At 47.9% G+C, this 20,058-nt stretch overlaps 1 protein-coding gene across 2 annotated transcripts in view; it reads right to left on the bottom strand.

The window, feature by feature from the left end:
- GALNT18 (polypeptide N-acetylgalactosaminyltransferase 18) overlaps positions 1-20,058 on the bottom strand; it is a 350,566-nt gene that overhangs the window by 22,227 nt on the left and 308,281 nt on the right. For both annotated transcript variants that reach the window (XM_003818167.5, XM_008971424.4), the window contains one exon: positions 847-1,011. In XM_003818167.5, coding sequence (XP_003818215.3) covers positions 847-1,011 — 165 coding nt within the window. The remainder of the gene's footprint in view (positions 1-846; positions 1,012-20,058) is intronic.

Raw genomic sequence — 20,058 nt, forward strand, 5'->3', positions numbered from 1 at the left:
GGCTCCACAACCCCATGGGCTCCCTCACTTCCTGTTATTAACACTTTACCTGCTCCACCTGGGAGGCAGGCATCCCTATCTGTGGCTGAAAATGGATCCTACCTTAGCAGATTCCCTGGTGACTAGGAGACCTCTGGGCAGAGGCAGAAGTTCTCAAAGCTAGGCATCTAGATCCTTGGCAACCATTCTATAATGGGAGCTACTAGGGGCCAGTGAAGAGCAGGAAGTCAAATATGGGCCCCTGAATTAACAGAGACTTAATAAAGGAATGTCCCACGGTCACTAGTGTGAGGACTGCCTTTCGCCAAATGGCCCCAAGATGCTGTCTGGCAAGGAAACCTCTTCTCCCAGAGTGACCCAATACTGCGTTGAAGGCAGAGGGGGTTGCAGATCAGAGACCCAGCGCTGTCTACACCTGGGAGACTGGGGGCTCCATCTCGTGAGCAGAGGCTTGTATAGGAGAAACGTGAAGGTTTAAAGTCAGAAAGACCTGAGTTTATATCCCAGCCCCGCCCCAGCTGTGAGACTCTGGGCAGGGGACTCCCATCTCTGAGCCTCAGTTTCCTTATATCTAAAAGGTACAATAATAAAATCATTATAATAAAACAACAACAATAATAAACTCCCTCAGAGCCAATATCACAGGGGTCAATAGTTAACACATGAGACCCACAGCACATGGTAATTTGATCAGCAAATCCCTGAGAAGCAAAGCAGTCTGGAGCCACAGCCTCACTACTGCCAGTCTGTCTCTCCTTCCCCTTCCCCTCTCCTCCATCACCTCCCTGGCCCCTGAGGCCACTCTCCACGATGGCTGCCACTGTGCCCGGGCTCTGGGGCTGTTACCTGAGAGAACTGCCAGTGAAGCTTCATCCTCTTGGCTTTGGCGTAGCTGCACTCGATGAGCCGGGGCCGGCTGTTGACGTCCACCAGGCATCGGTTGTCATCATCATCCACGGTGGGGCTCAGAATGCCCACATGGATCTGCTGACTGCTCGTGTAGTACACGTTCTGGGGGTGGAGGGAGGGAGAGAGTGTGGATAAATGCCAATGGCCACAGAGACAGGAGGGTAGGCGGTGATTCTTCCAGGCAGCTGGCAGAGAGGCCACAGTTAGGGAAGACCCCGGAGTCTTCACATCCAGTGGCCTTCAGATTATTTTCTATTGCAATGGACAAGAAGAAACCCTTTTACATTATGATCCGGTATAGTGTCTGGTCCACCTGCATAACTACAAGAAATAAAACACCCTTACATATGTAATATACACTGATTTCTAATCTTTCATTGGAAAACATTGGTTATAACCTTTTAAATTTATTTCTTCACCCAGTTTACAAACCCCTCTTTTTTTTTCTTTTTTGGAGACAGAGTCTTGCTCTGTTGCCCAGCCTGGAGTGCAGTGGCGCTATCTCGGCTCACTGCAACCTTCCACCTCCCAGGTTCAAGTGATTCTCCTGCCTCCGCCTCCTGAGTAGCTGGGATTACAGGTGCGCACCACCATGCCCGGCTAATTTTTGTATTTTTAGTAGAAACGGGGTTTCACCATGTTGGTCAGGCTGGTTTCAAACTCCTGACCTCGTGATCTGCCCGCCTTGAATCCATTATTTACAGATTCCCTGATTTCCTCCCTTCATAAATATTTCATGTCAGATACTGTGCTTTGTCAGAGTAAAAAGCCTGGATCGCGCCTTCAGGGAGCGCAGAGTCTTGTGGGATGGGAGATGTATAACACATAATTTCCATGCACACTAAGACTGTGCAGAGCAGGAGGTGGCAAACTTTTTCTTAAAGGTCAGGATGACCAATGTTTGGTTTTCTGGGTGTGCTGGGGAGTCCCCAACACCACCCTCAGCTAAATGATTTTCTATGGGGACTCACAGGACTCAGCACGTAGCTGTACTCACTGCTATGATTTATGACAGCAAAAGGATACAAAACAAACCCAAAAGGAAAAGGAAAAAGGAGAAAGGCTCCTGGACAAATCCTGGGGAAACCAGGTCCAAGTTTCCAAGGGTCCCCTTCCGGGGGAGTTGCACAGGACATGCTCAATTCCTCTGAGCTGTGACAACACATGGGAAATGCTGCCTACCAGAGAATTACGTTAGAGACGCAGCACCAGGGTTTTTACTGGGGGCTGTCACATAGGCAGCCTCTGCCTGGTATGCACCAAAATCCCAGGCTTCCAGAAGGAAAGTGGGTGGTAAACCTAGGCTGTTTTGTTTGTATAATCAGATTAAGCACAGAGAGCCACTCTTATCAGTTCTGCTGGGAATCCTGAGACCCAGGCTCTTAGATGCCAACCTCATAAGCAAGCCTCTCAAAGGACAGCAGCCAGGCCAGCTCTGCAAACTCCTTTCTGCACAGAGGACCGTACAGCCTCTGAAAACTCAACGCTCCTACTGTAGTGCAAACACATCCCAGAAAAAAAAAACATAAACAAATGGCTGTGTTTCATTAACACATCATTTACAAAAGTAGGAGTCTCCCATGGGCTGTAGTTTGGGTCTGGTCTAGGGGAAAGCCACATGACTCTTGGCCTTCAATGTTTTCAACAACTTCCCTCAGCCCTGAGCCATGGTTCCCAGTCAGGGCTCCAAGTGAAAAGTCTTAGCGTTCTGTGAACTCTTCTCCTCACATTGCTAAAGGCATTAACATGCTGCTACCCTCATCATTAGTGCCCCCCTGCCTCAGTGATTAGGCCCCAGAAACAAACCAAGATACCACACTTTTCCACTTTAGGTTAGAATATTCAGGGTGTTCTCTCTGGTTATCTTGACATGTTCAAAAATTCTCATTGGCAAATATTTTTGATTAATTCAAAATGGCAAAATGATGTATTTCTTGCTTTAGCAAAAGAGGGTGGTTGACACCTACTTTTTAAACCTGTGTGCTAGGCCATAAAAGGGACAGAAGTGGAAAGAAGGCAGTGCAGGTGAGGAGGGTGAGTAAGGGTGGTCCTTCACGGCAGATTCTTCCTGAAGCTCAGAAGTCTCTTTAGGCTCTTGGGAGGGGGTGAAGGGCAGGCAGGGTGTTCCCTTACGCCAGTGTATCAGTCAATACTTCAACAGGAAATAGACGGCCCACTTTAGTAGGGGGAGACCCGAGGAGTATGTAATAAAGGCACCATTTTCAAAGGTGTGGGTAGGGTGTCAGGGAACCACAAGGGATAGGATGACTCCCTGAGGAAAGTAACATGAAGCAGTTAGTACCCCTATGCCCAGTGGAATGAGAGGACAGAGCTGTCACCAGAACGTGTAAGAGAAAAGTCATGGAGAGAAAGCTGAGAGGAGGGCTTGGGGGTCATGGCAAGTGATGCTGAATAAACACCCCAAGTTCACTCTTTCCTCCCCACTTCAATCTCATGCTACGTCAGGCCACTGGCAGAACCCAACTGGAAACCAGAGATTTCCATTGAAATGTTCCATAACGTCAGCCTCTCAGGGTGGAGGGAGGTGGGTGGAGAGTGTGTCTGGAGGGAGGAGCAGAAGACGCTCATTACAGCTAAGATCTGCTCTCTGTGGTCAACTTACAAGTTATCAAGCTTGGCAAATCCATGGAAATTGACATCAAAATGACTAAAATGACTGAGTTTTTCTATAACAAAGGTGAAGGATTTACTGTGACCAAAGTTCTGAGCAGAGGCCAAATGTGGGATGTCCAGCTTTGATGTGGAAATGTAACCAGAACGAGAGGCAAGGGGAGCCTCTTCAAAGCTATCCTGGGCAAGAGGTGGTTTGCTCTTTCAGAATCCTGAGACTGTCCATTGTGTGGCCTGGATTTCCAGGTCACCACCGAAGAAAGCTGATGTCCTGTGGCTTCTAGTTTATTGGAGTTGAGGGAGAACTTGGCAACTGGTAGGATGGAGAAAATTAAACAGCCATAGAGTTAGACATCACACCCATACCTCTATTCAACTAACAAGTAATCTCTAAGTTGGGATCTAGGACTACAGAAATGAGAAAAGCCATGGTCCCTGTCCTGGAGAAGCCATGCCGCATTAGGGAAACCAACAACATATCAGGAAACAATGACCCCAATCACATGAATATGAGAAGTGCCCCTACTTCTTGTACTCACCTACCCCAACTCTTACTACTTTGAAAATAGAAACGAGAACCCACCATATCCAGAAAGACTGCCCTGAATATTCAACTGTGCGGAGCCTCAGCCTGCCACCTGGGCCTCTCACCAAAAGGTGCACACTTGTTTATGCCCTTGGGTTGAATGCACTGTGACCTCCTTAGGACACTGTAGCTCTTAATCTCCCTGCATGCCAGGACCCAGATTTCCTGAGGTTTGGGGATGTGGGCTGTGAGACAAGGACAGCCAGGGAGCCAGTCATTCCCATGTTTTTCTTCTTCTGTCATCAAAGCCTGGTTCTTGTCTCTGGAGCAGACTTGGCAGACCCAAGTGGCTACTCAGGTAACAGCTGAAATCAGTTTTATCCACTTATCTGCTCTGAAGAGTTTAGGGAGATGCTGGGAGAGACGTGTGCACTTACTATCTGGTACAGCTGTCATCAGAGCTGTTTATTGCCCCAGAGTCTGGGAAAATCATAATGGGGCAGACAGTTGTTATTTAAAAACAAAACATCAAAGTGCCTCTTGACTGGCGTAATCACAAGGCTGGCAGATCACAGAGGGAGGTTCGGCAAAGAGGATTCTCTCAAGTCCTCACATGGACATCTCAGAAGCCCAGCCTAGCGGATTAAATAAACAAATTGCTCGAACACAAAAAAGGTGTTCAAGATGCCCTACCTTCAGTGCCTGCAGTCCCAGCAAGCATAGCTAAGCTTTCTGAGCAATGGGGACTCTGGAACGTGTAAGGCAAAAAGTGACTTAGAACGGTGGTCCTCAATGGAGGAATGTTATAAACCAGGGGCTATCTGGAATGCCTGGAGACATTTTTGGTTGTCATGATGGTGGGGGTGGTGGGAGGTGTCTAGTGGCTGGTCTGGGATCCCACTCAACATCCTAAGTGCACAGGACAGCCCCCCACAGCAAAGAATTATCTAGCCAAAATGTCAGTAGTGCCGCTGTTGAGATACCCCAACTTAAGGTATAATAAAAGCTGACATGTTTTTACCTCTTACACTGTGCCAGACATGAAATGACTTACATGCTTTATCTTGTTTAATCTTAGCAATAACTCATGAGGCAGGTACTAATATTATCCCTTACCTTATAGACGAGAAAGCTGAGGCACGGAGACCATAAGCAATGTTTCCAAAGTCGCACGGTTGGTGAGTAGCTGAGATTTACAGCGAGGCAGTTTAACTCCAGAGCCACATGTGCGACCACTCACCTCCCTTGCCCACCTCCCTGGGGTCACTCCAGCTCCAGCCTCCAGGCTGGGAGGGGCAGGGGGAGCCGGGAGAGGACTTCCACTGTGACCCCTTCCAACCATGATGGGGGCCTGGACTAAGACAGTACCAGAGAGCTGGAGGAGCCTAGAATAAAAGATGCTACAAAGTTCTGAGACAGCAGCATCCCTCCTGTAACTCTGGTCTGAGGCTGGGGTGAACTGTTATCCTGCCTGTGGACGTCTTACAAACCCCCGGGGCAGAGAAACGTCATCCCCGCCCACTCAGCTCCTCCTCAGCTGCCAATGATTGATTTGGCTCATTCTCTACTCAGCTCTACACAGCTCAGCAGGGCTGCAAACCAGATCTCCAGCATTTCATTTTGATTCTTGCAGGAGGAAGGGCAAAATCACCTGCAAGGTAAAACAATCAACACATCCGTATCCTGGATCTTACGCTAGTGGCATTTTCCTCTCCTCCAGGCCAGGGGTAGGAGCCATGACTGAGAGCTAACAGCTGGCCAGGGAGACCACAGAACTCTGGTTGCACATTCCTGCCTTTAGAGCCACAGAGTCGAGGCTGGGTAACGTCCCCCAGGGCCGGAGGTTCTCCTGACTCTGTCCCTCACCTTGGGGCAAGGGCCCCCATCCTGCAGGATACCCTGGTCTCAGAGCCTGGCCTCTAGCCCTCCATAGAAGCCACCCCTCACATGTGTCAAGCCTCACCTGGCTGATGGAAACTCTGCCACAGCTTCAGGAAGGGAAGGAAGAGAAGAAAACACACATAGTTTTGTGCGCCTAGCAGTCCTCTGCTAGGTGTTTTCCATGCCCGTGGCTACTGCCACTTTTAAGGATAAGGAAACTGAGGCTATGAGAGTTTTAAAAACTTGTGAAGACACTCAGGTAGGCAGTTGCTCTCTCCCCTCCTTGCCTAGGGAGAAGTCCTGAGCAAGGCTGAGTTCTGGCAGCACAGGGCCTGTGGCCCCTTATCCATTCCTTGGAGGGGCTCTCCTCGGCTGCACTGATGGCCACTGCCTCTGCCCAGTCCCGAACCTCAGCTGCAGCTGCCCAGGCCCGGGAGCTTGGTCCCGAGGGCCACCATGAACTCACCCATGAACCAGCGATGGGACTACCAGGGCCGTTCCCACCAGGTTGTCACACTGAGCTCTGGGGATTCCAAGAAGGGGTCTCAGGGGCCATTGTGGGTGGGGTTCTAGAGCCCCTCTCCCAGCCCCATCACAGCAGATCTTCTTTTGTCTTTTGGATAACTGGCTTTCATATAACATTTTCTTTGAACAACAGGTTATGATGAATTTTAAGAAGTTTGAAAACCACTTCTCTGAAGCAGGCGGCTTCTGCCCAGGAGGAGGGTGTTGCGGATGAGTAGGCCTTTGTTAGCTTCTACTCCACCAAAGAGCCTTTGCAAACATGCAGATGAGAATCTCAACCTCCTGCCTCCTGCCTCCTGCCTCCAACCTCCACCAGGCCCCACTCCCTTGCATTCTTTGATATGGCCAATCTACGTATTTTTATTTTTAAATTATTATGTCAATAGTTTTTGGGGAACAAGTGGTGTTCGGTTGTATAAATTCTTTAGTAGTGCTTTCTGAGATTTTGGTGCACACAGCACCCAAGCAGTGGATACTCTGCCTAATGTGTAGGGTTTTTATTTTTTAATTTTTTGACAGTCTCACTCTGTCGCTCAGTCTGGGGTGCAATGGCATGATCTCAGCTCACTGCAACCTCCGCCTCCCAGGTTCAAGCAAGTCTCCTGACTCAGCCTCCCAAGTAGCTGGGATTACAGGCGTATACTACCACACCCAGCTAATTTTTTTTACTTTTAGTAGGGACAGGGTTTCAACTTGTTGGCCAGGCTGGTCTCGAACTCCTGACCTCAGGTGAACTGCTCGCCTCGGCCTCTGAAGGTGCTGGGATTACAGGCATAGCCACCGTGCCCGGCCCCATTGTGTATCTTTTATCCCTCACTTCCCTCCCACCTCTTCCTCCAAGTCCCCAGAGTCCATTACATAATTTTTACACCTTTGCATCCTCATAGCATAGCTTGCACTTTAACTGACAGCATAGGATGTTTGGTTTTCCATTCCTGAGTTACTTCATTTAGAATGGCCTGCAACTCCATCCAAGTTGCTGCAAATGCCATTATCTCATTCCTGTTCATGGCTGAGAAGTATTCTATGGTATGTATACCACATTTTCTTTACTCATTGGTTAATGGGCATTTAGGCTGGTTCCATGTTTTTGCAATTGTGAATTGTGCTGCTATAAACACGCATGTGCCAGTGTCTTTTCCATAGAATGACTTCTTTTCCTTTCAGTAAACACCCAGGATTGGGATTGCTGGATCAAATGGTTTGGAGATTCCTTAAAGAACCAAAAGTGGAACTACAATTTATGTATTTTTCAATGATCCAATCCCCTCTTCTACCAACACCTCAATACCTATGTTATGCCTCTGCAGAAATTCTGGAGCCCTCACCAAGCTAAACAAAGACTGAGATGCAAAAATCATGGGATGGGCAGAGGGAGAGTCAAGGAGGGCCTCCCAGGCAAATCTAGAACATTGGGAAAATAGGGTTAATTACATTACTTAATAATACACACATTTTCAAGGCACAACTGGAGTACGAGTTCTCTTCCAAACGATGGGCATGTAAATTTGGACTAGCTGTTTTTCCTCCATTAAATGAGCCTTCCTTGACAACGCTGCTGGCCTATCAAGTAGGTGCCCGTGAAAAATGAGGTATCTTTGGGGCATTTAGACTCTCCCCGCTGAGCCTCCTGCATGGGGCAGCAGTGATCGTCTTTGGCTGAAACTGTCCTGGGCCTGGAGAGTGGTGAGGGGTAGAAAGGGAGCATTATACTGGGACACTGTTTACAAGAGGTTCTAGAACCCATCGTAAGGGAGAAGACAACGGAATTGGCCAGGCACTTACGTTGGAAAGGGATGAACCAGCATCCTTGCAGTCTTTTCTTTGGATATTTATCCATATTTTTGTTGGTTGCAGCCCAAGAAGGAATTAAGAGCCCAGCTCTCTGAGGGGCTGGGGGACATAACAGGGGAGTGTGACACTGTCTAGGGAGTTAAGAGTCACACATAATGGGGTGATTGCAAACTTTTACGATTGGACGGTTGGCAAAGGTCATTGAAGGCACAGTCAAGCTGTGGGCTGGATCTTGGAAGAGGAGGAATATCTGAGAGCAAATGAAATCACAAGAATCACAAGGACAAACTCCTGAATGCAATCAAGCTAAGGCAGGGGTCTCCACCTTGGCTGCAGAGCAGAATCACCTGGGGAGCTTTAAAACCTATAAACCACAGTCTCAGGGACTGGGGCCTGGGCACGGGGATTTATTCCAGGTGATTCTAATGTGCAACCAAGGTTGAAAACCAGCTGGGTTAAGGAGAGTTTGGGAAGCCTAGGAGTGAAATGTTGGTGCAACACACACCCTTCTGGATTCTAGCTTAAAAGCAATGCCCCTGCAGATCGGGATCTAGCTTGCCCCCACAATGAGAAGGGGGAACTTATCCCTATCTGCAGGGCAAGGACAAGGTAGGCAGGGACCAGGGTATCCATAGGAGGGCAAGAAAAGACCCAGGAGGGAGAGGGCTACCCGTCCAGCTGCAATGCCTCACCCTCTCATCTCTGTGCCCGTCTTGAGTCTGATCAATAGGTGTGCAGGTAGGAGTCATGGAAACAGGCAGGGTGCCAGACACAGAGGGCGGGAAGAAGGAAGGGAGCCTTGCTTTATTAAATTTCAATTTACAGAGTGCTGGCTTTGACATCCAGAATGTGTATTAGAAATGGGCTCTTTTTCCTCTTTTTCAAAGAACGACCTGCAGGCCTCTCTGCAGACAGGCAGGCTGATTTAAGGGTTTGGTTATTGGTCATTAACCCCTTGACATGGAAGTTCGCTACAGTGCTGAGGGCCACAGTGCACTGACGCTAAATCAGAAATGAAGGAGAGTCATTTCCAGAATGATCTTATGTTCATCAACCACAGCACGAGGTCCACGTGAGGAATGGGAAGCATTTATAAGCACCATTCTCCATTAGTGTGACGACATACATGTGTAAGGCTGGGTTTCTAGCTCAGGGCTTCCTCTGTGAACCCATTTCCCTGGTGGAGCGGGAACAGGTGAGGCTGAGCACAGGCACACGAATCCCTCAGCTCTTTGGGGAGAAGTTTGTAACTGGAACTCAGCCCATCAGTGAGGAGTCGATCCCATTCAATTCAACAAACACCCTCTTTGCCTCTCGGGTGCCAGGGCTGGCCTGGGCATTGGGAAAGCAGAGGGAAGAGCGGGAGCCCCTCCCTCAGGGACTATCAGCCTGGCGGAGAGACAGACATGCAGGAGGATGGGTAGAATATGCTCATGGCCAGGCTTATAACAGATGAGTGGGCAGTGTGCTGGGGTGCCCCAGAGCTGGAGTAACAGTCTCTACCTGGGGCTGTCAGTGAGTAATGAGTCTAAAGACAACAGCCTAAAGAGAGAGTAGTTTGCCCAAATATTTGTCAAGGACAAGGGACTTCTAGCAGAGGAAACAGGCAAACACAAGCCACAGACGCTTGACAGTACAATGCCATTTGAAAAATGATAGTGCCAATGGGATGAGGTGGGGAGGAGACTGGGTAGCACCCCGCTGGTCCCCAGGGAGCTGTGATTCAGATCAGTAAGTGCCCCCACTTGTTAGCACATCTGAGGGGCTCTAAGAGTCTTCTGACTCAAAAACGTCCAAGGAGCCTGGAAGCAAGCTTGGCCTGGAGGTGCCTTGGTGTGGTTGAGTACAAGACAAAGAATGGGTGCCCCATTTTACTGGGATTGCTGGTGAAGTCTCTCTTTTTCTGCAGCCTCCGGGTGTGTCTCTAGGGACCAGGGCTTGCAAACTCTCCTGATCTAGGCCTTAGCCCCTCATCCAGATTCTTCTGCCACTGCTCCTCCCTTTCCTCCCCCTGCCCTCTGCCTGCACCCCCCAGACCAGCCTGGCTGCCTGGGACAGGCTCCTGCATCAGTGGCTTTCTCCAGCAAAGTGCCTTGACACAGATGGGAGCTGCAAACAAAAGCCACATCAAGCAGAAACACGCTGCCATGGGACAGATCACAGAGGAGGCCCAATCAATAGCAATGGCCAGGGTGGTAGGCCAGGCCTCAGTGGTTGAAGAATTGGGCTTGGCTCAGGGAAAGGATATGCGCAGGATGCGTGCTGCTGGCAGAACAAAATCAGAGACAGCAAAGAGCCGCAAAGGGCATGGGGAGCGACATCGCACTCGGATATCTCAAGTGCTCTGGAGACGCAGTCATTGCACTCAGCCTTAAAAGGCAGAGAGACTGACAGCCCTCAGTGGCTGTCCTTCAAAACACACCTGGCCCATCAGCAACCCTTGAGAAGACCATCATCAGATGTGGAACATAGCAAGGATGTGGTGACAATCCCCCTCAGGGCTCAGCCTCTCCTGGATATAGGACAAAGCTCGAGTGACTCCTGGAAAACCCATCCCATTCACTTTGACAGCATAACCTGGTGTCAGCCCTGTTTGTGGCTATAGCAGATACTGTTAGTGCCTCACCCATGCATCTGGGCACTCCCCAGCCCTGGCCATGTGAACAACCTCCTCTACTGGCCCCTGCTGCCCTCTGCCTGGGGGACTTTTCTTGCTGCAGGAGCTTGCCTTGCCTGTACCTAGCTCCAGGAGCAGCCCCCAACCAATGGCGGATGGAAGCTGGTGGACAAATAACCCATCCTTCTTGCTTCTTGGGCTAATTTGGAGATATATTCCCTACAGGCCTCCAGAAATCCCCAGCAGCACTGGCACCAGCGGCCCCCACTGCTAACCTGTGCATTCACATGACATGAATTGACCTTTCTTTCTCCCTTGGCTCATGTTTCCACTGCCTTACTAATGCTTCTAGAACTGCCTTTCAGATACATTACTTGTCACAAACGCTTGTCTCAGGATCTGCTTCTAGAGAAACCTGACTCAAGACAATGCTGGCCCATGGCTAGCTACACCTGTGGCCATTATGTCCAGGTCCTCAGCACTGATACTAGATAGAGGCTGAGCCCAAGCCTGGCACTGTACTTGGGCCCCAGCGCAACCTCAGTCAGCAGTGGGGCTCATACACACCAGACTTGGTGCTCCTGAGCCTTCTGGGGACTCCACATCTGACAGGCCACCTTTCAGGGCAGCAGCCATGATGACACCTGAGGTCCCTGCAAGGCAGACCTGGGGCTCTGAGGAACAGCTGCACCCTTCTGACCTGGGACTGTTTATGGGACACCATCACACAAACTTATCTTGCCAATCCTTCTCTGTAGGCCATGAGGTCATCCCGGAGACAAGGGACCTTTGGTGAAAAGCACATTTCATCCTCGCTTTGACCCTCAGGAAGTACCTGCCTCTGGAAATCTAGCACACACCCCTTGGAGGGGCTGCCTGGCTGACAGTGACCCATTTCCTCTGAAGATGGCTCTGTCCAGGGCTTGGCCCAAATGGTCTATGCTCTGGGACTCTGCCACCCTGACCATCAGTGAGAATGGAGCTGTTACAAAGAGCCAAGTAGACTTCTCCCAGGAATTTAAAACCTGAAAAGGAAAAGACACAGACAAAGTAGCCCTGAAGCTAAGACACATTTAGGGCAACTCTCTAGGGAAGACCCCTGAACTTTTACTGCTGAGGCCCCTGGAGCTGTCCTAGTTCCTGCCTTTCCCGGTCAACCTTTCCTCTGAGTCTATAAAAAGGAATCGCCCCAGGTTTTCTCTAATAACATTCACCCTTTGTCTTTACCTTAAGCTACCCAAATTTGTTTTATTTGTTGTTGATAATGACCCCCTCCCCTCAAATTAACAAATACAGTTAGCTTGTTCATTAGTAAGTTCTCTATGTTCAAGAAATCTCAAACACCTGATATCTGACTACTGGGCCCTATTTTGGAAGGTACTGCTCAAAACACTTCATAGCTGTGTCTGCTTGTCTGCCATAAACTGTGCCTACTCAATCACAAACAGCAAAGAGGGTGCATATCATATGCACTGAGGAATACTTCCCCTGACACTCTTTTCACAAACAACAGTCTGCCCACTCTGCATCAGCTTGTGACAGTCAATTCATACTTCTTAAATACAGATTGATTTGTTGTTCGAAATAGTCTCTGCCCTCTCCTATGATGCTTCTTCCTGTATTCCCCTCCCTACTGAGCTATGGTACATCACCAGATCATTAATGCCAGACATGGCCACATGTCTAGCTGGAACGTGAGCGGGAGTGACAGATATCATTCCCAATCAGAAGCTTCAAGAGCAATCATGTGATACACTGTCTTTTTGTTCTCTGCCACTGGACCTGCAGCATCCTGGAAAGGAGCTGCCCCTTTGGCCCTAGAAAAAGTTGAGATGACAGAGCTGAAGCTGAATGATGACAACCGAGGAGCATGAGTAAGAAATGAACACATCTTGTTGTAAGCCACTGAGAGGTGCGGACATCAGCCTAAGATGACTGATAAAGAAACCGACACTAGAGGAGGGGTACTGCCAAGCCTTAAAATATGGGCACTGACTTTAAGTCCAGAGGTAGGTGATGAGTAAACCACCACTGGAGGCTGGAAAGATGGTGACCTCATCTATGCAACGATGAGACGGTTGGTGAAATATCTTGGTAAGATACAAATATCTTAGTTGGCCTGCAATATCTTGGTAGACTGCTAACGTTGCAAGTGAGCCCATGCTTAGATGCAGAGTGTGCCTTTTTAGTATCAGCTGCTTTTGACAAGATTCTGCAAAAGAGAGATAAGGTCAGGGAAGAAACAGACACGCAGTAGGGCCCAGTAAGCCATTGAGATTTTGAGGTCATACATTACTGGAGCATAAGGAAGACTGAACTGATGGACAGGTTCCTCCCCAAATAATCACACCAAAATAGACCTTCTAAATGCAATGCATGCTCTTAAGGAAAAGTACAAGAAACTTTGAACATATATACCAATGAGACTTGATCCATTGTGGGTGGAGGGGAGGGGTGATTCAAGAAAGACTGAGTCGGGATCCAAACTGCCTCGACTCAAGTCTCTGCCCCCACTACCCACGAGCTATGTGACTAGAGACAGTTTACACAGCCATTCATCCCCTCAATTTACTCATCAGTGGAAACAGGCTAAAAATGCTGCCAACCTCCGAGGATGTTGGCAGAATTACATAGAAGGATTTGTGCTTGGTGTTAGCTGTCAGGGATGCTACTGTAACAGCAGTCACCCCCTTTAGATTCCAAGTTCCCTGAGGGCAGACACCATGTTTGTCTTGCCCACCCTTATATCTCTATTAATGAACCTCTGCTTATTACATGATATACACTCAAAACATATTAATTGAATCAAGTAATGTGTTAATAAATTATTCCAGGGACATTTGGACTCCAGAAATTCATGCAGTGCACTCCCTGGTGCCTGCCTCGTACCCCTTACTCCAAAACTCCTCTAAGCTGCTCTCTGGCCAGTTTTGGACCTTGGACATCACTCTCCATATAGCCCAGTGGATTAATGACTTGGATAGAATGGGGTCTCTCCCCAGGACATAGTCTATGCCATGTCTAGACCTTACCTGGTCCTCCTGAGAAATGAGGAGGCTCAATACCTTTTTAGCATACAACAGTTATTCCGCACAGCATTAAGCAGAGCTTAGAATATTCCCAGTGAGAGTGGTGGAATGTGTGTGTGTCTGTGTGTGCATGTGTGTGTATGTATGTGTGTGTGTGTGCGTGCATGTGCACGAGTATGCACAGATAACATACGGTCAATGTGGGATCTGGACTCACTAGCAATCTTGGTGATCAGAAGGATGTAGGAAAGAACATAGTAATAAAATATGCAGGTTAAGATCCAGTAGGAAGATGTTAGCCCAGAAAAAAAAAGTGGAGTTCATGTGGATAAAATAATGGTGGCTGATTTTAATCTGCAGATATAAATCTCTCTATTTCACTTGCTCCAACACCATCTCCATCTCCATTTTCCTTGTCCCTGGGGAAAACATAACCTGCTTTCCTCCAGCTCATGTCTTTATTGGATGTTACAGACCTCAGATAGCAATGCCAGATGGATTGCACTATGACAGAGAAAGTGTTACAAAACTAAGGCCATTCATATTGGGGATCCCTTTTCTTGCCATACCACAAGATGAGCACTCAATATTTTTGAATGAGTGAACAAATGAATAAAATAATACAAAGTGAACATGATGAGGCATTGTGACGTGTTATACAAATGGCCACAGATTTTTCCCATCCTCGCACACAAACTACTTTGCAATGTGACTGCGCAGCTCTTCCCTTCACTTCATTTCTCCCTTTATCGAGTCTGGGCTGTGCTGTGTCTTACTTTGGGCCAATGAAATGTGCATCACCTATGTGACACAAGCATAGACCTGATGAGCACTCGTGCATTGGTGCTGGCCTTCTCTTGCTGCCCTGTGCCTGCCACCATGTGTAGAAGCCTGGCCTAGCCTGTGAGATGATAACACACACATGGCCCAGAAGCCTCTCACTCCAGCCGACTGTCAGCCAGTCTCCAGAAGCAGAGTCAACTAGCTGAGCAGCAGTTGACCACAGATGCCTGAGTCAGCCCAGCTGAGACTAGCAGAAGATAGGGCCAGTCTAGCCTAGCCCAAATTGTCTGCTCTCAGGTAAAAAAAAATGGATGTGTCTCAATCTACCAAATTTTGGGGTAGTTTGTTATATGGTAAATTGTTCTGATACGGGTACCTCATTTTTACAGGTGTTTGTAAAGTATATGGCACACAAGGTAGGTGTTCAGCAAATTACATTCATTTTATCCCCTCCTGATGGACAAAAATTATTATAATGATAATATTTCCAATTTAATGAGTTCACACTATATGTCAGGGATGTCAAATGCTTTATACATACTTATTTAAATAACCCTGGGGAAGAGATGAGGGCATGTCCATTTTTAGATGAGAAAAAAGAATGAAAGAGAGGTAAATTATTGGATAGCAACAATTTGCTATCAAACAGGAAAACTGGCAGAGCTGGGATCTGAACTCAAGTCATCTGGCCCTAAAGCCCACCTCAACCATCACAATGCCCTGCTTCTTCAAGAGGAAAGAAGGAAAGGTTCTGATGCTACCCCTTTCCACATGTGGCCCCCACTTTTGAAGTGTTCTTCTCTGCCTTTGCTGGTGCATATCCCACTCTTTCTTCCTTTAAGGTCCAGAAGCAGCTCTTCAGGAAGGCATCCTTGACCCCCCAAGGTCACTACTCCCAGCCCTCTTTTCTTCATGGTAACTGGGATGCTGATTCCTTCCTTTGGCACAGTGGAAACTCCATACAGCCCTGATGGTCCTGGACGGAATGTAGCATGAAATACTGGAGCAATGTGATGGGAACAAAGTTCAGTTGCCACGAGGACAGACAGAGTTTTGGAAATGGGCGCTTTGTCCTGAGCACAAAAGCTGGGGGCCAAGGGTGACAACAGTGGCTGCAGTACAAGGAGATGTTGTTTCTCTCAATCTGATTCTGATACCCACTTCCTCCAATCCTCCCAGTTCTCATGGAACTTCCTTATGGCTTTACCTTAGCCACAGGGAATTCCTTAGAGGAAACTCCAGTGGAAGATGGATCATGAAGACTCCCTGGAAGAAAAATCTTCAATGGTTCTATCTCCATATACCACTCTACTCACCACTTCCTGGCATGGCAGGAAGAACCTCGCCATGTAAGCGATGGTGGAAATCACATAGCACAGATTTCCTGGAGGAAACCACTCTCAGATATTCATTTCATTGTCTATTTTCATGAAGATATGTTACTTTCAATAAAGGCAATTCACTAAATATGTCCCTACATGAGATTAATTTTTGTCTTTGTGGGGGTTTCTTATCCTCACTCCACCCCTGATATGCTCTGTGCTTCATCCCCAGTTGACCTTCCCTTCCTTGCCCTCCCTCCTAAGCCTTCTCTTGAGCCTTCTGAAGCCTCTTATCAAACCCCCAGTATCATTCCAGGATGGCCCTTTCCAACAAAACAAACCTTTCCTTTCCCACCAAACAAGGCTCTTCCTGGAGGATGCCTATTCATGCCTTTTTGAATCTGCTGAGTCTCTAATCAGGATTCAAGGTGGAGTTGACACTCTCCTCTCCCCTGGTGCCTCTTCTACACCTCCACTCTTCCATCCTAGTGTAAAAAACATCTCCTCTGTAAGAATCAGACATCAGACACCATTGCCCTCTGCCCATGTTGTTCTTCTCACTTAAGTGCCAGGCAGTCAGCTACGTCCATCAAGGTCTTTGGCACCAGGCTCACAGCTTCCTCTACATCACACTGGGCAGCATTCACATTGCACTGTGGCCTCAATTCTGGGGTGGTATGCTGTGTTCCACTTTAGCCCACCCACACCTAGACCCCAGCTCTTAGTGCCCCAAACTACTTTACCTCTGAAGTCTAATACTCCATTGCCCTACTTTTGCCCAATCACCTTGCTGTGGTTTGACTGTGTCCCCCAAAGTTCATGTGTTGAAAACTTGATCCTCAATGTGGTGGTGCTGGGAGGTAGGGCCTAATGGAAGGTGTTTGGATCACTGGGGCGCTGCCCTCATGAATGGATTAGTGCCATCATCAAGGGAATGGGTTCCTTGTAAAAGGACAAGTTTAGTCCCCTCTCTAGCCCTTCTTTCTACTCTTCCACCATGGGATGACACCACAAGAAGGCCCTCACCGGATGCTGGCCCCTTGATATTGGCCTTCCCAGCTGCCATAGCCATGAGCTGATGAATTTCTCTTCATTATAAATTTCTCAGCCTCAGGTTATAGCAACACAAAATGACACACCTATTAATCTTGATTACCCACTCTCTTACTTCCCAATCCCTGCTCATCAACCTAATTGAGGCCTTTGGAATAATAATTTTCTTTCTTTCCTTCTATACTTACCACTCTTTCCTGACCTCTCCCTAGAAATGCTGCACCCAATTTTCAATAATGGCACTCTTGCTAGCAGCTTCAATTTTTAAATTCCTTACTTTTTCTGCTTTTTACACCCTGTAAACCCCACCTCTATAGCCTTGTTCACCTTCTCCACACCTGTTCCCTGGATGCTAGCACTACCAGAGAAAATTCATGGAACTGGGTAAATTAAATCCACCACAAACTCATGATCTTTAACCTCAACCAGGTACTTCAACACAACCTAGTATTACTTCTTTGGGTACCTGCTCAGCAGCTGAGCCACTTTCACTCTGCAGGGTTTCTAAACCTTCTCCATTCTCTCACATACCCAGATCCCCTTATGCTTCAGTTGCAAGACAGCCTGCAAACTTGTTCCTCCTGGGCCTCAGCAGAAGTTCATTTCCTGTCCTCCAGGAACATCCCACCTCTCCTCACCCTGTCCCCACCCCCAGGGATATTGCTTTGTTAATTGCCCCCTTAAATAGATCTCTCTACTTATTTCTTCCCTTCAGTCTCGAAACATGTTCCCTTATTGCTTTCTTTAAAAAGCAAATCCAAATGCACACCTCCTTTCAACCCCACATCCCTTCTGATGGCCAGGGCCCCCATCCCTTCACAGAAAACTCTGAGCAAGAGAAGTCTACGCTTGCTGGCTCCACTTCCTTATTTGCTTCCTCAGATAGAGGTTTTCTCACTGCCATGTCCTCCCAGACACTCCACAACCAAGGCATGCATTATGAGGGATGAAATGCTCCCTTGGATTCAACTGTCCTCAGGTCCCAAGTACAGGGTGAACCTTGCCACCCAAGAAGCCCCCAGAGGGTGCGAGAAGGGGAACACTGGCTCATTCCATTTTGTAATCACCACTTAAAAAGCTTTAGTTAATTTTCCATTAATTTAGTTGTTCCTTTGTTCAACATGTATTTGTTAAACACCTGGAGTGCCCCAAGAAAATATGATTAGGTGACTTCTGAACAACCCAGCGTATTCCAAGGATGCTAAAAATGCTGCGGAGATGTAAATCTATTCCGTAGCCCAGTTGTACAAGAAGCAAGACCAGCAAGTCCTTTTTCCTGCAGAAAAAATTGTTATAAAATTTTTCTTTTAAAACGTGTCCTTCACCCAAGCCAACCTCCACTCCCATACGTGTTTCTGCATTTAATAGTGCATTTTTGAGCAAGAAAAAAACTAAAGCTGTTCTGGTGATTGATTTAGAGGGCCCAGCTCTGCTTAAATTCCCAGTATATTAAGACAGTGCTAACCTCAAGGACTCCACCAAAGCTCTACCCAGGCAGGGCTAATGCAGAGCAACAAACCGATTTCAGAAAAAGCATCTGGGACAAAGGCAATGTGGTAACAATTGGGTTACTTGGGAAAATCAAATATAAGAATCCATTTATGCCCGTGATATATTCTGAACACATCTCCTTAGGAACTGTCTTGCAATAGACAAGCATTTCCTTAAGTTGCCCTGATATAAACATTATTCAGATACCCACACTCAATGCCGCCAGCCATTCCCAAATCCCAGAGCTTCTTTATTTACTCTCCCTTCTCAGATTCTCAGCCAGGAGTGGTACCACCTCCTCCAGAGGCCTTTTGGAGGTGTATGGGGATGTTTTGGTCTTATATGGACACTGCTGGTGTCAGGGTCAAAGAATGGTAAGCATCCTACATTGAATAGGACAGTCCCACGCAGTAAAGAACTGCCCCACCTAAAAGGTTGGTGATACCCTACTAAGAAACGGGACCAAAGAGCAGCAACTCAAGTACCCAACTTCTTGAAGGTCTACTTCTACACTTGGTGCAAGGGACATCATAGGAAAACCTCCCCACTTCCTGCTTCAAATGAAAGAGGAAGTGCCTTCGGGGAGGGCACGGTATACATGCCATTAGGGAGATGGAACTCTTGCAACTTATACTCTGTCACTGGCTTGCTGTTCATATCCTGGACTCTCCTGGGTGTGGTTTTGCAAGACCATTTTGAATGGGGGAATGAATTATAGAAAGCTGCAAGGGGAAGTGTTAGTGAAAGCAGCCCTGCCAAATCCTTGGGGTCTGAGGAGTTTACATGTTTCCTGCCTGGGGGTTGAGTCAAATGGAAAGGCAGGTCAGCTTCATGTGCTAGCATGACTTGGTGGCAGGAGAGACACTGATAGAAGGAGGTGTCCCCTGCTCCTTTCCAACCTGTGCTCATAGCAACTGGCCCATCATTAAGAAAGATAACCAGGGGCTGGCTTCTATCCCAGTAGGGGAGGGCACATCTCTCAAGCTCCCATCCCAGGTCGCCATAAAAATATACTGAATGTGATAAACAGATACAGATTCTGCCAGCTCCTATCTTGACTAATAACAACTAAGACTAATATTAGCAATAACAGTGATTACCTGGTTGATTGAGGGTTTCATGTTTGCCAGCCATGGTGCCAAGCATCCTATTTACTGCTGATCCTGAACAATGCAGGGGTTAGGGGTGCTGACTCCCCATGCCGTTGGAAATCCATGTGTAAGTTTCCTTTTTTTGAGACGGAGTCTCGCTCTGTTGCCCAGGCTGGAGTGCAGTGGCGCAATCTCGGCTCACTGCAAGCTCTACCTCCCGGGTTCACGCCGTTCTCCTGTCTCAGCCTCCTGAGTAGCTGGGACTACAGGTGCCCGCCACCATGCCTGGCTAATTTTTTGTATTTTTAGTAGAGACGGGGTCTCACTGTGTTAGCCAGAATGGTCTCCTGACTTCATGATCTGCCCACCTCGGCCTCCCAAAGTGCTGGGATTACAGTCGTGAGCC

Source organism: Pan paniscus, chromosome 9 (genome assembly GCF_029289425.2).
Source record: "Pan paniscus chromosome 9, NHGRI_mPanPan1-v2.0_pri, whole genome shotgun sequence".
Classification (NCBI taxonomy): Eukaryota; Metazoa; Chordata; class Mammalia; order Primates; family Hominidae; genus Pan; species Pan paniscus.